Source organism: Malassezia japonica, chromosome 4 (genome assembly GCF_029542785.1).
Source record: "Malassezia japonica chromosome 4, complete sequence".
Lineage (NCBI taxonomy): Eukaryota > Fungi > Basidiomycota > Malasseziomycetes > Malasseziales > Malasseziaceae > Malassezia > Malassezia japonica.
This window is the reverse complement of record NC_083373.1, coordinates 221,274-237,916: the sequence shown is the minus strand read 5'-3', so window position 1 is coordinate 237,916 and position 16,643 is coordinate 221,274. Positions and strand designations below refer to the sequence as shown.

At 61.0% G+C, this 16,643-nt stretch overlaps 8 protein-coding genes across 8 annotated transcripts; 5 read left to right on the top strand and 3 right to left on the bottom strand.

Annotated features, from left to right (window-relative positions):
• Window positions 1-3: 3 nt before the first annotated feature.
• On the bottom strand, window positions 4-2,521 carry TOP1 (DNA topoisomerase; the record flags this gene model as incomplete). Its single annotated transcript, XM_060266432.1, has 2 exons — window positions 4-2,043; window positions 2,066-2,521. 2 exons carry the CDS (start codon window positions 2,519-2,521, stop codon window positions 4-6), a joined length of 2,496 nt encoding a protein of 831 aa, XP_060122415.1.
• A 352-nt stretch (window positions 2,522-2,873) lies between these two features.
• MJAP1_002495 (uncharacterized protein) lies at window positions 2,874-3,050 on the top strand (the record flags this gene model as incomplete). The annotated part of the gene is made up of 1 exon (XM_060266431.1): window positions 2,874-3,050. One exon carries the CDS (start codon window positions 2,874-2,876, stop codon window positions 3,048-3,050), a length of 177 nt encoding a protein of 58 aa, XP_060122414.1.
• A 719-nt stretch (window positions 3,051-3,769) lies between these two features.
• Window positions 3,770-5,237, top strand: ERT1 (Transcriptional regulator of nonfermentable carbon utilization; the record flags this gene model as incomplete). Its single annotated transcript, XM_060266430.1, has 5 exons — window positions 3,770-3,775; window positions 3,815-3,899; window positions 3,923-4,036; window positions 4,059-5,191; window positions 5,217-5,237. The coding sequence occupies 5 exons, from the start codon at window positions 3,770-3,772 to the stop codon at window positions 5,235-5,237; spliced, it is 1,359 nt and encodes a 452-aa protein (XP_060122413.1).
• A 134-nt stretch (window positions 5,238-5,371) lies between these two features.
• MJAP1_002493 (uncharacterized protein) lies at window positions 5,372-5,841 on the bottom strand (the record flags this gene model as incomplete). The annotated part of the gene is made up of 4 exons (XM_060266429.1): window positions 5,372-5,401; window positions 5,428-5,505; window positions 5,531-5,617; window positions 5,656-5,841. The coding sequence occupies 4 exons, from the start codon at window positions 5,839-5,841 to the stop codon at window positions 5,372-5,374; spliced, it is 381 nt and encodes a 126-aa protein (XP_060122412.1).
• Window positions 5,842-6,250: 409 nt separating this feature from the next.
• On the top strand, window positions 6,251-7,921 carry PCK1 (phosphoenolpyruvate carboxykinase (ATP); the record flags this gene model as incomplete). The annotated part of the gene is made up of 1 exon (XM_060266428.1): window positions 6,251-7,921. One exon carries the CDS (start codon window positions 6,251-6,253, stop codon window positions 7,919-7,921), a length of 1,671 nt encoding a protein of 556 aa, XP_060122411.1.
• A 231-nt stretch (window positions 7,922-8,152) lies between these two features.
• RIM2_1 (Pyrimidine nucleotide transporter, mitochondrial) lies at window positions 8,153-8,542 on the top strand (the record flags this gene model as incomplete). The annotated part of the gene is made up of 3 exons (XM_060266427.1): window positions 8,153-8,209; window positions 8,232-8,459; window positions 8,483-8,542. The coding sequence occupies 3 exons, from the start codon at window positions 8,153-8,155 to the stop codon at window positions 8,540-8,542; spliced, it is 345 nt and encodes a 114-aa protein (XP_060122410.1).
• Window positions 8,543-8,592: 50 nt separating this feature from the next.
• On the bottom strand, window positions 8,593-10,471 carry MJAP1_002490 (uncharacterized protein; the record flags this gene model as incomplete). The annotated part of the gene is made up of 2 exons (XM_060266426.1): window positions 8,593-10,395; window positions 10,418-10,471. The coding sequence occupies 2 exons, from the start codon at window positions 10,469-10,471 to the stop codon at window positions 8,593-8,595; spliced, it is 1,857 nt and encodes a 618-aa protein (XP_060122409.1).
• An 86-nt stretch (window positions 10,472-10,557) lies between these two features.
• Window positions 10,558-16,470, top strand: CYR1_2 (adenylate cyclase; the record flags this gene model as incomplete). The annotated part of the gene is made up of 1 exon (XM_060266425.1): window positions 10,558-16,470. One exon carries the CDS (start codon window positions 10,558-10,560, stop codon window positions 16,468-16,470), a length of 5,913 nt encoding a protein of 1,970 aa, XP_060122408.1.
• Between the last annotated feature and the right edge of the window lie 173 nt (window positions 16,471-16,643).

The window sequence follows — 16,643 nt, the reverse complement described above, 5'->3', positions numbered from 1 at the left end:
ATACTACTCTTCCTGTTTGCGAGACCCGCTTTCAAGCGTGCGCATCTTCTTGCGCGCGTCCTTGACGAAGCTCCACCGCGGAGAGATGTCCTTTCCGTTGTCGTCAAAGGCCGCCCACCGGAACTTCTTCTGCAGCGTCATGGGGAAGAACTGCCCGATGTTCATGACCTGCAAGTTCAGCTCCATCTTTTCGCTCGTCGCGCTGTTGGCAGCCTGTGCTTCCTTGCTTTCGGATTTGACCTTTTGCTGCTTCTTCTGAGGAGCTTCGGCTTGGAGGCGATCGTCCCATTTCTTGAGCCAAGCAACGGTAATCCGCGGGTCGATGTAGTTGATTTTGGACGTGCCCAGCGAGACATCACTGGTGTTGCTCTTGTTCATCATCTCCGCCTCCTGCTTCTTGATGGCCTCGTACTTGTTCAGGATCTTGCGTGCCGTGGACGGCACGTTGCAGTTTGACGACTCGCTTTTGTTCGCTTTGCGTTCGCGCTCCAAGAGCTTGAGGTGCTCATCAAGACCCTTGAGCTCTTCGTTGAGCTGCGCGCGCGTCGTGATCTTGGCAGGCTTCACGTCCTCCTCCTCCTTCTTGACCTTTTCGCCCGCCTGCTTGCGCAGCTCTTCTTGGTACTTGCGCTCAGACTCTTGGCGCTCAAACGCGGTGGTCATGCGCGTCTTCTTGTCCTGGATCATGGTCTCCTCGTGCTCCTTGATACGCGACTTGTCTAGGTCCGGTTCCTCCAGAATAAGGTTCCAATTCTTCGCAAAGTCGTGCTCCTTCGGAAGGTACTCCTTCTTCAGATCCGCTGCCTTGTAGTGCGTCAGAAGCTTTTGCCGTTCCTTGAAGATTTGGTACTGCAGCGCAAAGATCTTGTCGCGCGTGCGGTCCAGCGCCTTGCTCAGCACCACGTGGTTCACCGTCTTTTGATGGTTACACAGGATAGCCACCTGGCGGTTCGCCTCATTGTATGCCACGCGGAGGTTGGCAGGCGTAATCTCGCGCTCCTGCGCCGTTGGCCGCTGCGCAAGCCAGTCCTCCGTCTGGTCCAAGAGACCCTGGAAGGTAGCCGAGGCATTGTAGGTACGGAACACCTTGGCACTGAGGCCCTTCATATACTTGCCCAGAAACTGGTTCACGGCATCCGGCGAGAGGGGTGCCATCTTGCTGCTCTTGGACTTGGGCGCGGCAAAGATGGGGTCTTCCGGTCCCTTGCGCGTGTAGGTCCCGTCGACCTTGGTCCCGTCGGTCTTGAGGAACATAGTGATGTTTTTAAAGACGTCCTTGTTGCCGATCGTGAGCGTCTCTTCAAACTTCATAGAATCTTTACCAAGGAACGACAGTTTGACCTGATTTGGCATAATCAATGTTGCATGACCACAGCGCAGCGAGCACACGCCGTAGGTCTCTGCTTCGTCCTCTCCTTTTTCGTTGCCTGCACGCAAAGAGAAATTGTCAATGAGCCACACGATCGTAGCCACCATGCGGTCCACGCGGTTTTTGGACGTGAGGTTCTTGAGCACGTCGGCACGTACGCGCTTCACGCACTCGTCCAAGCGACGTGCCTTTTCAAACTTCTCGCGATCCGACTCGGTCTTGAACGTGCTCGAGGCGTCCAAGAAGACGTACTTGAAACCGTTGTTGATGTTTTCGCGCCAGAGGGCGAGCCAAGTGACGTCCTTCTTCTCCACGACCTCGCCCCATTTGTGGCCTGCCGGCGGCGCAGGCGCCGGGTGGTCGGCACTGTGGTTGATCGTGATCTGTTCCGGCATAATACGCGTCTTGATGCGGCCCGCCTTGGGGTGTGCACCACGACCGAGAAAGAGACCCGGCGGTTCGACCGTGACATTGCCCGCCTTTTGCTCCAGGCCGTCGACAATACACGTCTTCCACTCGTTCTCCATCGCCTTACGTGCCGCTGTCTCTGCTTTGCGTGCCGACGGCGCCATGCTCTTTTTGCGCTCGGCCTCGGCATCCTTGAGCGACTTCCAATAGTTGTACATCTCGCGGAAATCGAGCTTTTCAAACTTTTTGATTTTAGTTCCGTCGCGCTGGGTCAGATGAGAGACGTACAGGAGGGTGCTTTTTCAAGACATCCTGGAAGTCTTCGAAAAAGTTCTTGTTAAAGACGGGGTTTTGCGCGTGCTGCGTCTCGAGCTTCACTGCATAAAACATGGCGACTTCCTCCGAATCGGGCGGAAGCGACACCGGCTTGCCCTCGTACTTGAGCGTGACATCCTCAGGCAGCGGCTGGTATAGCTCAGGGAAGCGCGGCCCTTTGTGGATAAGCGTCGTCCAGCGCTGCTCGCCTCCGCCCTCGATGTCCGACTTGGACTGGCCCATGCTCTTGTTCCCGCCGCGCTTGCGCTTTGGGCCCTCGTCTTCCTCATCGTCTTCCTCCTCTTCCTCCTCCTCACTCTCCTCGTTCTTCAGCGGCGCATCCGAGTCCTCCTCGTCGTCCTCACGCTGCTGCGAGGCCATCGGCACGTCCGAGTCCGAGTCCTCGGCTTTTTGGACACTGAGCGGCATGTCATCATCGGACGACTCATCCTTGATCGGACGTTCAAGACGCGCCCGCTTGGTCTGCGATTAGACACATATACACACCCTCGCTTCTGCTGGCATCGCTCGCACTACCTCCTCGTCGCGATCAAAGCGTGTTGGACTGAACGCGCTGCCGGGGGACTGAATCACGTGACACACAAGCCTCGTCGGCTGCCGCGGCCTCGGCTTGCCTCAGCGACGCTGTGACCGTAAAGGGTGCGTCTTTCGCGAAAGACGAACGTGTACTGACCAGTGATATTATATTGTGTACTGAATTACTTGCTTTTGAACAGTACGTACTATGCACCTTCGAGGCTTACCGCCAGAAACAGACAGTATGCCAGAACTCTACCGTGACCCCTGGGCGAAGCGCGAGGCGTGGCGCAAGCACCCCCTCTTCTCCATGCGCTACTACGCGCGCAACATGTTCCCCGGCCTTGGCCTCGGTGCCACCGCTTTTGCCATCTACCTTGCCTACGGCATGTTCAAGCCCCAGCAGCCGGCGCACCACTGAGCCGGCCAATTTGACAAGACCCATGGAGTGCTGCACAGCACTGCTGTAGCATATAGGACCGAAGATGATGTCCGCGCAAGCTTGTGTTACTGAGAGCGTCGGCGACGCGGCACGGCTGCGTCGTACGAGGCGCCACGGGCTCTTGATCCACTGGTGCCCGTGCGGCGCGTCGTCATACAGTGTCCTTTTTCGTATAGCGTGTTTCGTGTGCCACGCCTCGTTTCTATGCTGTCTGTGTCTACTACGCTATCACGCCTGCCACGTCCTCGCGCCGCGCCATGCTACCCACAGTCACTCGGCCGGCGGGCCATGGGCGCGATTGGGCGAGGGGCGAAAATAATGACAAATCAGAGGGGTTCGGCGTTGGGGAAAAGCCCAGGCGCGCTGCTGCCAAGGGTTCATTTGCGATGGTCTGCATTAGCATCTGGCATTGACTCCACCTCGAGCTTGTCATTTGTGTCGCTTCCTTTAAGTAGCACAGAGCGTATTGCACGACCGAGCAGCTGCCATGCAAGTCGACGACGCTGGTGGATCCGCTGTTCCGCCGGCAGACAGCAGGGCGAAGTACGCCAACAACCCACCCGCGTCAAAATCCAAAGATTCGGCATCCAAGACTACAGAGCGCACTACCAATGGAGAGAAACCAGCGACGCGCCCGTCCCGCCGGAAGAAGGCCAGCCGCGCGTGCTACCACTGCCAGAAAGCGCATTTGACCTGTGATGACGGTACGTCCCCACACTCTGACCTTAGCGCGTCCCTGTCAGCGGTGTATTCGCAAAGGCCTCGGCGACCAATGCGTGGATGGGTACCGCAAGAAGGCCAAGTATCTTTTGGAAGAGGATGATATTCGTACGTGTGTTCTGCTGACGCAGCCTCGCCGATGCACCAGTCCATGACGTCGGACAGTGGCCAACCGAACGAAATGTTTGTGAACAATGTTCCAGACAATATGACGATGGCCAACCCTGCGAATTCGTTCTCTTCACGTACGTCTCTATTCTCACGCAGCATCCATCTTTAAGCAGGCGCCCCCGGGTGGATTTCCTCGTCCGGACTCGATGCCGGCGACCTTTGACCCCACAGCTGGTTTCGGGTTCGACCCAACGTCGCTCGAGTGCTCAATCCTTTCCTCCATGCTGCACGAAGCTGATTCGAGCATACTCAGCGGTGATTCACCCGACGTACCCACCGCACCGGCTATGGACCTGATGGACAACTATACCCATTTCAACCACATTTCTTCCAATGCCCCTTCTGCCGAGGAGGGCTCCATGCCCCCGCAATTGTCTAGCTGGAATGTCCAGCAGCCGCCTGTGCGCCCCATGCCCGACCAGCACCCCGTCTCGGGCGAGTTCAACAAAATGCCCGTGTACCCTGACCAAGGCATACCTGGCCGGGCGCCGGGCACATACGAGGACCAACGCATGCTCAGCAACCCCTCGTCGAACATCAGCACTAGCTCTGTTTTTCCTCCTGGCAATCTGTCGCAGAGCGACAAAGGCACATCGCGCAGCGACGATGCCAGACGCACGTCGGAAAACGACGCTGGGGCCGAAGCCGCCTGGGAGCAGCGCGTGGCTAAGGTGTACAGCGACAACACACAGCCCTTCCGCTACACCGAGGGCTACCACATTCTGCTCAAATATGTCACGCAAAAGTACGAGAAGGCCGACGTACTCCGCATTGTACGCGCCCTCGCCATCTTCCGTCCGTCGCTGATTGCACTGCAGATGGCGCTCAGCCGGGAGGATGAAGTGTTTGTGGAACGTGCGTTCCAGCGCACCATTCTCGAATTCGAGAAGCTGATTTCTTTTTCGGGCACGCCTACTGTCGTATGGCGCCGCACCTGCGAGATTTGCTTGGTTGGCGCCGAGTTCTGCATGCTCACCCAGTGGTCTAAGGAGGACTTGCTGGGGAAGTACATTTACCAGTTTATGGACAAGGACTCGGTACTGAACTATTGGTACGTGCCGCTGACTCACACCAGGGAGCAATTTGCCAGCCATGCATTTGAAAACACCACACCGTCCGTGATGACGACCTGTGTGTTGCTGAACCCGGCAGGGAAGCCGATTCCGTGCACGTGGTGCTTTACCATCAAGCGTGATCCATTCGACTTGCCTGGTTACGTGGTGGGCAACGTACGTATCCTGTGACTGACCCCAGTTCCTCCCGATCCTGTCGTAGGGCCTACTCTCCTGCGTGGCTAATCGTGTACCATATAGGGAAATCTCCGAGGATCTTTCGTACCTTTTTTTCATTTTTCTACTTGCATTCGGCGCACGAGGCTAGGGTATGAGCGAAGGACGGAGTGTGTCCGATCACTTGGGAATCTCGTGCTCGGCAAGGAGCTGATATGAGCCATAAACACACGTACCATGTTCGGGATACCGCTGCGAATAGGGTAGACGTGCGCGCACTTTGGGCACACCATTTCGCCCTCGGCAATGTGCAGCTGTATGTCAGTGTGGAGGACGTACCTCGAGGAGGATGTGGTGCAGCGCCTGCAGCATTTCGTCGCTGGGCCCCTCTTTCGTAAAGTCGGGCTCCTGTTCCGGAAGCGAAGTCTGGCCGAGCTGTCTGTAAGCCTTCGCGTTGGACGTACCTGCTGCGCGGTGGTCACGAGCGCGTTCCAGTCGAGTTTCGGCAAAAATCCCCGGAGAAAGACGTCGTTGTATTCGGCCTCGATCAGCTCGAGCTGCACATTGCGCAGCTGCAATGGGAAATTGTTCGACGACGAGCCGCACCCCTTGGCATGACAAGCGAGCAAATTGTGCGTCAGGAGCCGCATCTTTGTTCTCGACTCCACCAAGTGGCAGCGCGACGAGCAAGAAAAGTCGGCCACGTGTATGTCGGCCGAGTTATCCGAGCGAGCCCGGCCTGCAGGCGACAAGGGCCGGCTGCGGGGCAGCGCTCCGGTAGGCCCGTGCCATGCGGGGTCGAAGTTCTATGCAGGTTCCGGTATTGTCCGCTTACCAGGGTCAAATGACAAATCGTGTGGTGGAGATCTCGCGAACCTGCAGCTGCGCGTGGCCATGCTGCGCGATGCCGGTTGGCTCCGGATGTGCCGGCGGTTCGCACTGGGGAAGCGCCGCCTAGTGCATCACTGTGCATGGGGTCAGGGCGAAGTAGCACAATATATAAAGACGGGCTGGTTAGCGGTAGGAATGTCAGCTTCCGGCTTTGACAAAGACTTCACGATGACTTCCCCCGGTAACCACCACGATGAGCTCCCTACGCACCAGGAGTCCAACCCCCTCCTGTCGCTCGACACCACCATGTTCTCCAAGGCTGGTTTCGACATGGACCGCATCCAGATTAAGCGCAACAGCCCCGCTGCGCAGCTCTACGAGGAGGCCATTAAGAAGGAGGGTGCCGTTATTGCTTCCAACGGTGCTCTGATCAACTTCTCGGGTAAGAAGACTGGCCGTTCGCCCAAGGACAAGCGTATTGTCTACGAGGACACCTCCAAGGACGACATCTGGTGGGGTCCCGTGAACATCAAGCTCGACGAGCACACTTTCGAGATCAACCGTGAGCGTGCCATCGACTACCTCAACACCCGCGACGACATCTACGTCTTTGACGGTTTCGCCGGCTGGGACCCCAAGTACCGCATCAAGGTCCGTGTGATTTGCGCTCGCGCCTACCACGCCCTGTTCATGAACAACATGCTTATCCGCCCCACGGCCCAGGAGCTCGAGAACTTTGGCGAGCCCGACTTCACGATCTACAACGCTGGTCAGTTCCCGGCCAACCGCTTCACTGCCGGTATGACCTCGTCGACCTCGGTTGAGATCAACTTCAAGCGCCGCGAGATGGTTATTCTCGGTACCGAGTACGCCGGTGAGATGAAGAAGGGTGTCTTCTCGGTCATGCACTACATGCAGCCCGTCAAGTTCGGCCAGCTCTCGCTCCACTCGTCGGCCAACCAGGGCAAGGACGGTGTGTCGCTGTTCTTCGGTCTCTCGGGTACCGGTAAGACGACCCTCTCCGCCGACCCCCAGCGCCAGCTCATTGGTGACGACGAGCACGTCTGGTCGGACACTGGTGTGTTCAACATCGAGGGCGGCTGCTACGCCAAGACCATTGGTCTCTCGGCTGAGAAGGAGCCCGAGATTTTCAACGCCATCCGCTTCGGCTCGATTCTCGAGAACGTCACCTACGACCCCGTCACCCGCATTCCCGACTACGAGGACGCGAGCCTGACCGAGAACACCCGCTGCGCCTACCCCATCGACTTCATCCCCAACGCCAAGATTCCCTGCATCTCGGACGAGCAGCCCTCGAACGTTATTATGCTCACCTGCGATGCCTACGGTGTGCTGCCCCCGGTCTCGAAGCTCACCTCGGAGCAGGCCCAGTACCACTTCATTGCTGGTTACACCTCCAAGACCCCCGGTACCGAGGACGGTGTCGTGGAGCCCTCGCCTACCTTCTCGACCTGCTACGGCCAGCCCTTCATTGTGCTGCAGCCCCAGCGCTACGCGACCATGCTTGCTGAGCGCATGGCCAAGGTCAAGTGCAACGCCTGGCTCATCAACACTGGCTGGACCGGCGGCAAGTTCGGTGTGGGCCGTCGCTGCCCCCTGAAGTTCACCCGTGCCATCCTCAACGCCATCCACGATGGCTCGCTGGCCAAGGCTGAGTTCAAGACCTTTGCCCCTGGTGTCTTTGACCTCCAGGTGCCGACTCACGTCAACACCGTCCCCGACGAGCTCCTCGACCCCTCGGTCGCCTGGGCCGACAAGGCCGGCTTCGAGGCGGAGCTCAAGAAGCTCGCGGGCATGTTCTCGGAGGCCTTTGTCAAGTACGAGAAGGACGTCAAGGCTGAGGTGCTCCAGGCTGGCCCCAGCTCGGCGCGCTCTTAATTTCGTAGCGAGCTAGCGTGTAGTAGACTCTGTATCACTAACTCACTTATTGCCTGCCTGCCTGCCTGCCTGCCTGCCTGCCTGCCTGACTGCCTGACTGCCTGCCTGCCTTGACTGCCTGACTGCCTGACTGTCTGACTGTCACTACGTGCCTGACTGCGTGCCCCGCACGCGGCCCGTAGAGGTCGAGGATTTATGCCCAACAAGTGCCCATCGCGTCTCTCCACCACGATGGCCTCCTCATTCACGGCCTGGCTGCGGTCTCCCGCTGCGCGGGAGTATTTCATGGTACGTGCCCTATCTGATTCAGTCCACGCACTTCTGGGGTCCTGTGGCGAACTGGACGCTGCCGCTCGCTGCGATTGCGGACTTGAAGAAGGATCCGTCGATGATCTCGACGACCATGACCCCCACCCTCTTCCTCTACTCGTGCGTCTTTATGCGCTTTGCAGTGCGTGTGCAGCCGCGAAACATGCTTCTGTTTGCGTGTCACTTTGTGAATGCTGCTGCGCAAGGCACACAGATCGTGCGCCTCGTGGTACGTCGCTTGCTCTTACCCAGAAATACAAAAACGAGCGCAACGAGCTGCCGTGGTCGAAGCAGACGGTGGCCAGTGCATAAATAGTACATTAGACGCAACAAGTCTATATGCGATGGACAATATACAAGTGTTACGGCAAGAGTTGCCGCTCTTCTGGTTCAGCGGCGCGCGTTTGGCTTGTCGCGCGGCCGCCTGCAAAAGGAATGTGTTTCGCGTGGTCATGCGCGTGTGCGGCGGTGTCCTGCGTGCCGCTCCGTGAGGGCTTGCGTAGCTTAAAGAGGCCAAGCGAGTGCTCACCCGAGTCCTGGCGGCGTGCGCGCGAAAACGTGCGGCGTGCGGCGCTTGGGGTGCGGCGGCCGTGCGTGCTTGGCGTGCCTGGCCCCTCAATGTCGCGGCAGTACTCGTCGACAATCATCGTGGGCGAGGTGGCGTCGCCGTAGAATGCGTCGCTATCGGGGTCGTCGTTCCAGATCGGCGGGAGCGCCAGGGGGTTATTGGGAATGTCGGCCGCGCTCTGGTTGGCGAGGTCTGCGTCGTATTCGTCCATCGACATGTCGCTGCCGAGCGTGTACGCCGAGTCGCGCTTTTCCGACAGGTGGCGCGTGCTGCCCGGGTGCCGGGTATGCTCGAGGATCGGGACCAAAGCGTGGCCCGCGCCGATGGTGCCTGCGAGCGGCAGCGGCGCCTCGTCGGCGCCCTCGTCGCCGTGGTGTCCGTGCGGCTGGTCGGCGCCCGGAGCGAACTTGATGGCGGTGTGGTGCGAGTGTATGGACGGCGAGCGGCTCGCGTCCGGTGTGTAGGAAACGGGGCGGTCGTAGAGCTGGTAGCGCTGCACGTTGTCGCCTTCGAGGTCGTCGTCGTCGCCAAAGCGTGTGCGCCTGGAACGGACGCGGCGCGAGCTGTTTGCGCGCATGATGCTGCCGACGATGCCCATGCCGCCGCGGATCGTGTCCATGCCCGGGTCCTCGATGTGCGAGATGTCGTTCTCCTTCTCTGGCTCGTGCCCCATCTGGGTGAGGCGCACGAGCACCGAGGACTTGCGGTCGACGCCCTTTTGCTGCTCGAGTTCATCGGGATCCATCTTGCTGAGCTGCAGCAGAACGATGCCTGCGCAGATGGTAAAGAAGCCAAACACGATCGTGACGATCGTCGCGGGACTCGCGTGCATGCCCTGCGACAAAATGACGGACGTGATGATCGTTGCGGCGGTGAACATCACGTAGTACGTCGGCGTGACGGCGGCCGTATTAAAGAGCTCTAGCGCCTTGTTCAAATAGTTGATCTCCACGAGGAGCGTCACAACAATAAAGCCGAGGAGAAAGTAGGTGAACCAGTAGGTAAACTGGTTCTGGCCGCGGATCGAGAGGATGATGGCCGCGCCGAGGCCCGACGTGACGCTCACGCTCAGCCCTCCAATCACGCTGCAGACGGTAATGTAGACGAGCATATTCTTTTTGCCGTAGCGCGGTGCGACAAAAAAGATGATCACCAGCGCGGAGACGACACAGATGCCGAGCCAGGTGAGGAAGCCCGGCGCAATGAACAGGTCCTGGTACTGGTGGATGTTTCCGCTGGTCTTTTGCTCCGGCGCATTGATCGCAATGATGACCGAGCCGACAATGCACAGAAAACACCCCACCTTGCCAAAGAGCGTGAGGTACTCTTTGAGAAAGATGGACGAGAGGATCGCGCAGACGACCACCGACAGCGCACCCATCGGCGTCACGAGTACCGCGTCGGCAAATGCATAGGCAACAAAGTTGAGCACCTCGCCTAAGATCATGATGATCATCCCCGTCCACCACAGCGGGCTCTTGAGGTAGGCGTGCGACTCGCCGGCGGTCGTCTCATACTTTCGCTGCGCCGAGAGCAGTCCTTTTTTCTTGAAAACAAAGGACGACCCGATAAACACACCACTTGCCACAGCAAGGCCCTGCATTAGTCTCGCAACGCACCAGTCCAATGAACTTGAACGCAGGCGGATTGCCCTCGGGGTCCGACAGCGACATCCCGACGCGTGGAGAAGGGTGTTGTGCCCCGGCGCAACACTGCCCTGACCCACGTGGACTCTCGCGTGGCTCCACCGTGCTCCAGGATGGAGGGAGCGCCTGCGCGCCCCGAGGGCGACGGCGGGATCATTGAGCAGAGCGTCGCGCAGGCCAAGCACGACGGCCAGAGCATTACGCCGTGGCAGGATACACCGCCCAGCCGTGAGACGCCGCCCCGAAAGCGGGGCAGCGACGGGGGAAAATACCGCACGCTCAATCCGCTCCAGCTCTTCCGGACCACGTCCAAGAACAAGGGCACGCCGAGCGACGACGACAAAAAGTGGCGCCCGTTTCGCACGCCACGGTCCGCCAAGGCGACGGGCAGCTCGGATGCGCGCAGCCTGCAGGACGAGCCGCGGCTCGGCGCACGCCGCTCGCGGCCGTGGCTCTTTGGACGCGAGAATGGCGAGAGCGAGATGCGCCTGTCGCCGGTGAACGACCTGGCGCGCGTTGCTTCGCATGAGTCTGCTGCCTCGGACTCGTACGGCGTCGTGTCACAGCCCGCGGCGGCGCTCGGCATTGCGCTCGATACCAACTTTGACCAGATGGACGACATTGTCGACCGCGGCCGCGCGGGGCGTGTGTCGCCGGCCACGAGCATTTCGCCCTCGTGCACACGCACCTCGTCGCGGACGACCTCACCGGTACGCCACACGAACTCGCCGATAATGCGCTCGCGATGGTCGACCGACTCAGACGCGACACGCGGCGTGTCCTACTCGCGCGCCTCGACCGACAGCTCGCGCCGCGATTCGGGCATCGACTTTCACGAATGGACGCGCGTCCTGCCCATGTCGCGCGTCTCAGACGGCACGGGACGCCGCGAAAGCACCTTTTCGCAAATGACCTCGGACTCGCTTCGGACGGACGTCTCGCCGACCACGGCGCCGCACGCATTCGACCACGACGCCGACGAGCCGCGCGCCGCGCCGGCGCTCACCGTCCTTCCGCCGGGTCGCCCGCACATCAACGAGGTGAGCTCGACATGGATGGCGCCGGACTCGTGGGCCGTGCGCCAGCACGACGAGATGCTGGGATCCCTGCACAACGTCGCCGGCGAGTACGTCGACGATGCGGACCGGGGCTTGCTGCCGACGCTCGACGCGAGCGGCGAGTCGGTGCCGACGAGCATCATTGTGTACGAGACGCCGACCGACACACCGGCGCACACACCTCCAGCACCGTCGACGCCGTGGGAAGACAACCACAAGCGCCGGTTCTTTGCCGGCCGCCGCAGCGGGCCGTCGAAGCTCGACATGCTTCTCGCGCCGGAGCTCGCGACGCACGGGCGCAGCGGCAGCGTGTCGGACGCCGAGTCGATCATTCCATCCCCGGACGAGCAGACAAGCCGCCTGCCGTTCTTCTTGTCCAACACGGGCAATGCATCCCAGCGGCAGAGCAAGCCGCGTACGCGCCACGGCGTGCATCCCCCGCACCTTCCCTTCCGCAAGTTTGCACGCAAGTCGGGGTCGGACACGCCGCGCGTCGAGCTCCCGCCTACGGGCCTCGACGAGGACGCGGCACCGCGCGCTACGGCCTGGCACTTTTCGACACGCCGCCGCGGCGACTCGGCGGCAATCGAGGCGGACGCGACACCCGTGCCGGTCCTCACACCGGACCACCTGCACGAGGGGGGGAGCAGTGCGATGCAGCCTGGTGTCTTTTTGCGTATCTACCACCAGGACGACACCTTTTCCATGATCTCGTGCGCGCTCGAGACGACCGCGGCCGAGATTTTGTACGTACTTGCGCGCACCGTGGGCCTCCTGGACGCCAAGGGCCACGGCCTCTTTCTCTACGAAAAGGGCTCGGACCGCCCGCTGGTCGCGAGCGAGCGCCCTGCGCGCATCCTGCGCCGCCGCCTGCTTCAGGCAGGCTACGCCGAGTCAGACGGACTCGACACGTTGGGACGCGACGATATGAGCTACGTGCTGCGCTTCGTCTTCCGCCCGGACCGCGTGCCGACGCTGCAGAGCGTCGCGCTCGAGGCGCAGGAGCAGACGTACAAGCACCTGAACCTACAGAGCATGCACCTGACCATGATCCCAGTGTTTGTCTACCGGCACGCGCACTGGATCGTGAGCTTGGACTTGTCGATGAACCCGCTGTCGGACCTCCCTCTGGACTTTGTGCAGCTGTGCACCAATCTGCGCATGCTGCGGTGCTGTGCGCTGTCGCTCAAATATGTTCCCCAGTCCATCACGGGGGCCGCGACGCTGACCCACATCGACTTTTCCACGAACCGCATCCCCGAACTGTCGCACATTTCTCTGGACGCACTGCCCGAGCTCAAGGTGATCAAGATGCTAAACAACCGCCTGTCGGTCATGCCAGAGTACACGCCGCGGCTCTTTGCGCTGTCCTACCTGAACCTCTCCAACAACCGCTTCGATACCTTTCCCCAAGCTTTGTGTGACGTTCCGCAACTCAAAGACCTCGACTTGTCTTTTAATACCATTTCGCACATTCCCCCGGAAATCGCGCAGTTGACGAACCTCGAGCGCCTGGTGCTCATGGGCAACAACTTGAGCCGGCTCCCGGATGCGATTCTCCGCCTGAGCGAACTGCAGACGCTCGACGTGCGCAACACGAGCATGCACTCGCTGGGACACGTCCTCTCCTTGCCGAAGCTCAAGACGGTCCTCGCGTCGCACAACTGCCTCACGACGCTCGACTCAGAAATCAGCTCGTCCGTGCAGATGCTCGAGCTCGCGCACAATCCCTTGTCGCAGGCGCAGCTCACGGCACCGACCATTGCGAGTCTTACACAGCTCGACTTGTCCTACGCGAACCTCGCGCGCCTGAACGAAAGCTTGTTCCGTTCGCTGCCTGCACTGACGCACCTCACGCTCGACCACAACCAGTTTGCGTCGCTGCCGCCGCTCGACGTGCTCACCGCGCTCGAGCACCTCTCATGTGCCGCGAATGCACTGACGCACCTCCCAGACTCGATCGGGGGGCTGCGCGCGCTGCAGCGCCTCGATGTGCAGAACAACAACCTGCGCGCGCTTCCGGCGGGCCTCTGGCGGTGCCCAAACTTGTACGCGATCAACGCCAGCTCCAACTTGCTCGATACCTTTCCGCTGCCGCCCGACACGGCCACGCCGGACGGCCAGCGGGCGAACCCGCTCAAGTACTCGCTTGTGCTGCTTCGCCTGGCCGACAACCGTCTGACGGACGACGTGTTCTCTGTGCTGACGCTCCTCTCGGAGCTCGAGGTGCTCAACCTGAGCATGAACGACCTGTACGAAGTACCGGTCGGCGCACTCGCGCACCTCGGCGAGCTGCGCGAACTGTACCTGAGCGGCAACAAGCTCAGCTCGCTGCCAGCCGACGACATGGAGCGGCTGGAGCGCCTGTGTGTGCTGTTTATCAATGGCAACAAGCTCCTGTCGCTCCCGGCAGAGCTTGGGCGGCTCAAGCGCCTGCGCTCGCTCGACGCGGGCAACAATATCCTCAAGTACAACATTGCCAACTGGCACTATGACTGGAACTGGAACGCCAACCCCGAGCTACGCTACCTCAACCTGTCGGGCAACCAGCGCTTTGAGATCAAGCCCAAGCTCACGGGTACGGAAGGGCGCGAGCGCAACATTGCCGACTTTAATCGCCTGCGTCACCTGCGCATGCTCGGTCTGATGGAGGTCACCATGACGCACCAGCCGCTGCCGGACGAGACCGACGACCGCCGCGTGCGCACGACACTCTCGCAGATCAATTCGATGCCGTACGGCATTGCCGACACCCTCGGCATGCACGACGCGCTCCACGTGTCGGATGTCGTCCTGTCCAGCTACCGCAACTCGGACCACGAGGCGCTGTTTGGCCTCGTCGAGGGGCACGATCCGTGCCTGCGCGCAGGCAGTCACATTGCGCGCTACGTCGCGAACCACTGCGGCCGTATCCTCAACGAGGAGCTGCACCGCGTCGGCATGCCGTTTCTCGACCACCGCCACCATGTGCCTCCGGGTGAGGACAGGGTCGAGACGGCGCTGCGCCGCGCGTTCCTGCGCCTCGACCAGACGTACGCCGAACACGTCCTGGGGATGGACGTCTCCAAGGACAAGACCGCGGCGACCAGCACGCAAGGCGCGAGCCTCGTGGCGGCGGCTGCCGCCGCCGCCACGGCGAACGGCGCAGGGGCACAGGAGCTCTTTTGGGGCTGGCCGGGCACTACCCCGGGCACGCACAAAATGCTGTGGGAAGCGAGCGCCACGGCCATTCTCGCCTACCAGCGTGGTCACCGCCTGTATATTGCCAATGTCGGCGACGCACTCGCCGTCCTGTCGCGTGTCGGTGGAGCGATGCGCGTGCTCGGCACGAAGCACGATCCGCTGAACCGCGACGAGACGCAGCGCATCCGCAGCGCTGAAGGCTGGGTCTCACTGCGTGGCTATGTCAACGACAAGGTCCACGTCGCGCGTGCGTTTGGCCACTTCCAGCTCACGCCGATCATCTCGGCGTGCCCGTCGGTGCAGTGCGTCGAGCTGACGGATGCGGACGAGTTTGTGATTCTGGCGAACGCCGAGCTTTGGCGGTACATTCCCTACCAGATGGCGGTGGATATCGCGCGCATGGACCGCGAGCACCCCCGGCACGCGAGTCAGCGTCTGCGTGACATTGCGGTGAGCTATGGCGCGACGGGCCACATTACCGTGATGGTCGTCGCGGTTGGCGCGCTCTTCCACGAGCAGCTCGATGCAAACGTGCAGCACGCGCATGCGCTGCAGCGCGGAGTCGACTATTCGAAGAAGCTCACGCGTCGCAGCCGCGCCGACAATGACAGCACGCTGGCGCGTCTCGAGCGCGAGGTCCTGCCGCCGATTGGCCAGGTGGCGCTGGTCTTTACGGATATCAAGCACTCGACGCTGCTCTGGGAGACGAACCCCGGCATGCAGGCCGCGATCCGCCTGCACAACTTGCTGCTCCGCCGGCAGCTGCGCAGCATCGGTGGCTACGAGGCCAAGACCGAAGGCGATGCATTCATGGTCTCTTTCCCGTCCGTCGGCGAGGCACTCTTGTGGTGCTTTAGCGTGCAGCTGCGTTTGCTCAGCGTCGACTGGCCGCAAGAGATCCTCGACTCCGACGACGGGCACCCTGTCCACGACGAAGATGGCACGTTAATCTACCGTGGGTTGTCTGTGCGTATGGGCATCCACTGGGGCTCGCCGGTGTGCGAGGTGGATCCTGTGAACAACCGTATGGACTACTTTGGTCCGATGGTGAACCGTGCGGCGCGTATTAGCAATGCTGCCGACGGTGGCCAGATTCTGGTGAGTCGCGATGTGGTGAACGAGCTGGAAATGCTCCTCGGCAAGTACGAGGACACCGAGACGTCGCCGACCGAAGTGACGCACCCCCCGCTGGGCCAGTCGCACATCCCCCGCGAGGTGGTCTTTTTGCGGCGCCTCGGCCTCGGCATCATCTCGATGGGCGAGCGCCGCCTGAAAGGCATCGAGATTCCGGAGCATTTGTCTCTGGTATACCCCAAGCAGCTCAGCGGACGTTACCGCCATCTCCCCGGTGTACGTCCCAGCGATACCAAGCTCCAGATCTATGAGCCTACGATGGAGCTGCTGGAACTAGACCAGGTGAAACAGATCGGGCTGTTGTGCCTGCGCCTTGAGGCGCTGTCGACTGGCATGTGCTTCCCTGGCATCGATCCGTTGGACCCTGAGCGCTCGGATCTGCACGATATTGTACGCGGGCACGGCCACACTGCGCCCCCGCCGCATGCCGACCGCAGCAAAGTGGTGGAGCGGTGCCTGACGCGCTATCCTGAGCTGCTGATCATCGCGACGCGTGAAGAAGCCACGGACACGGAGTTGATGCACATCCTCGCGCAGCTCGTCACGCGTATCCACAACAGCATCTCTACGCTCGCGATGCAGCATGTGCGCGCTGCGCTCCCCGAGGAGCTCCAAAACCTAGGCCAGCTCCTCGCGCCTTGGTCCGAATAATGTGCACGGGCCTGTCTGCCGCCAGGGCAGGCGTCGCTCCGTCTTCGGCCGGAACCGGGGTGGAGTCCCGTAGAGCCAACCAGGGGGCCTGTTTCTGCACGTCCCGGTCGCCGCGCCCTATCAGGTCCGCGGGCCCTGCGGCACGTGCAGCAGCTGTCCGACCGCGGCACAAA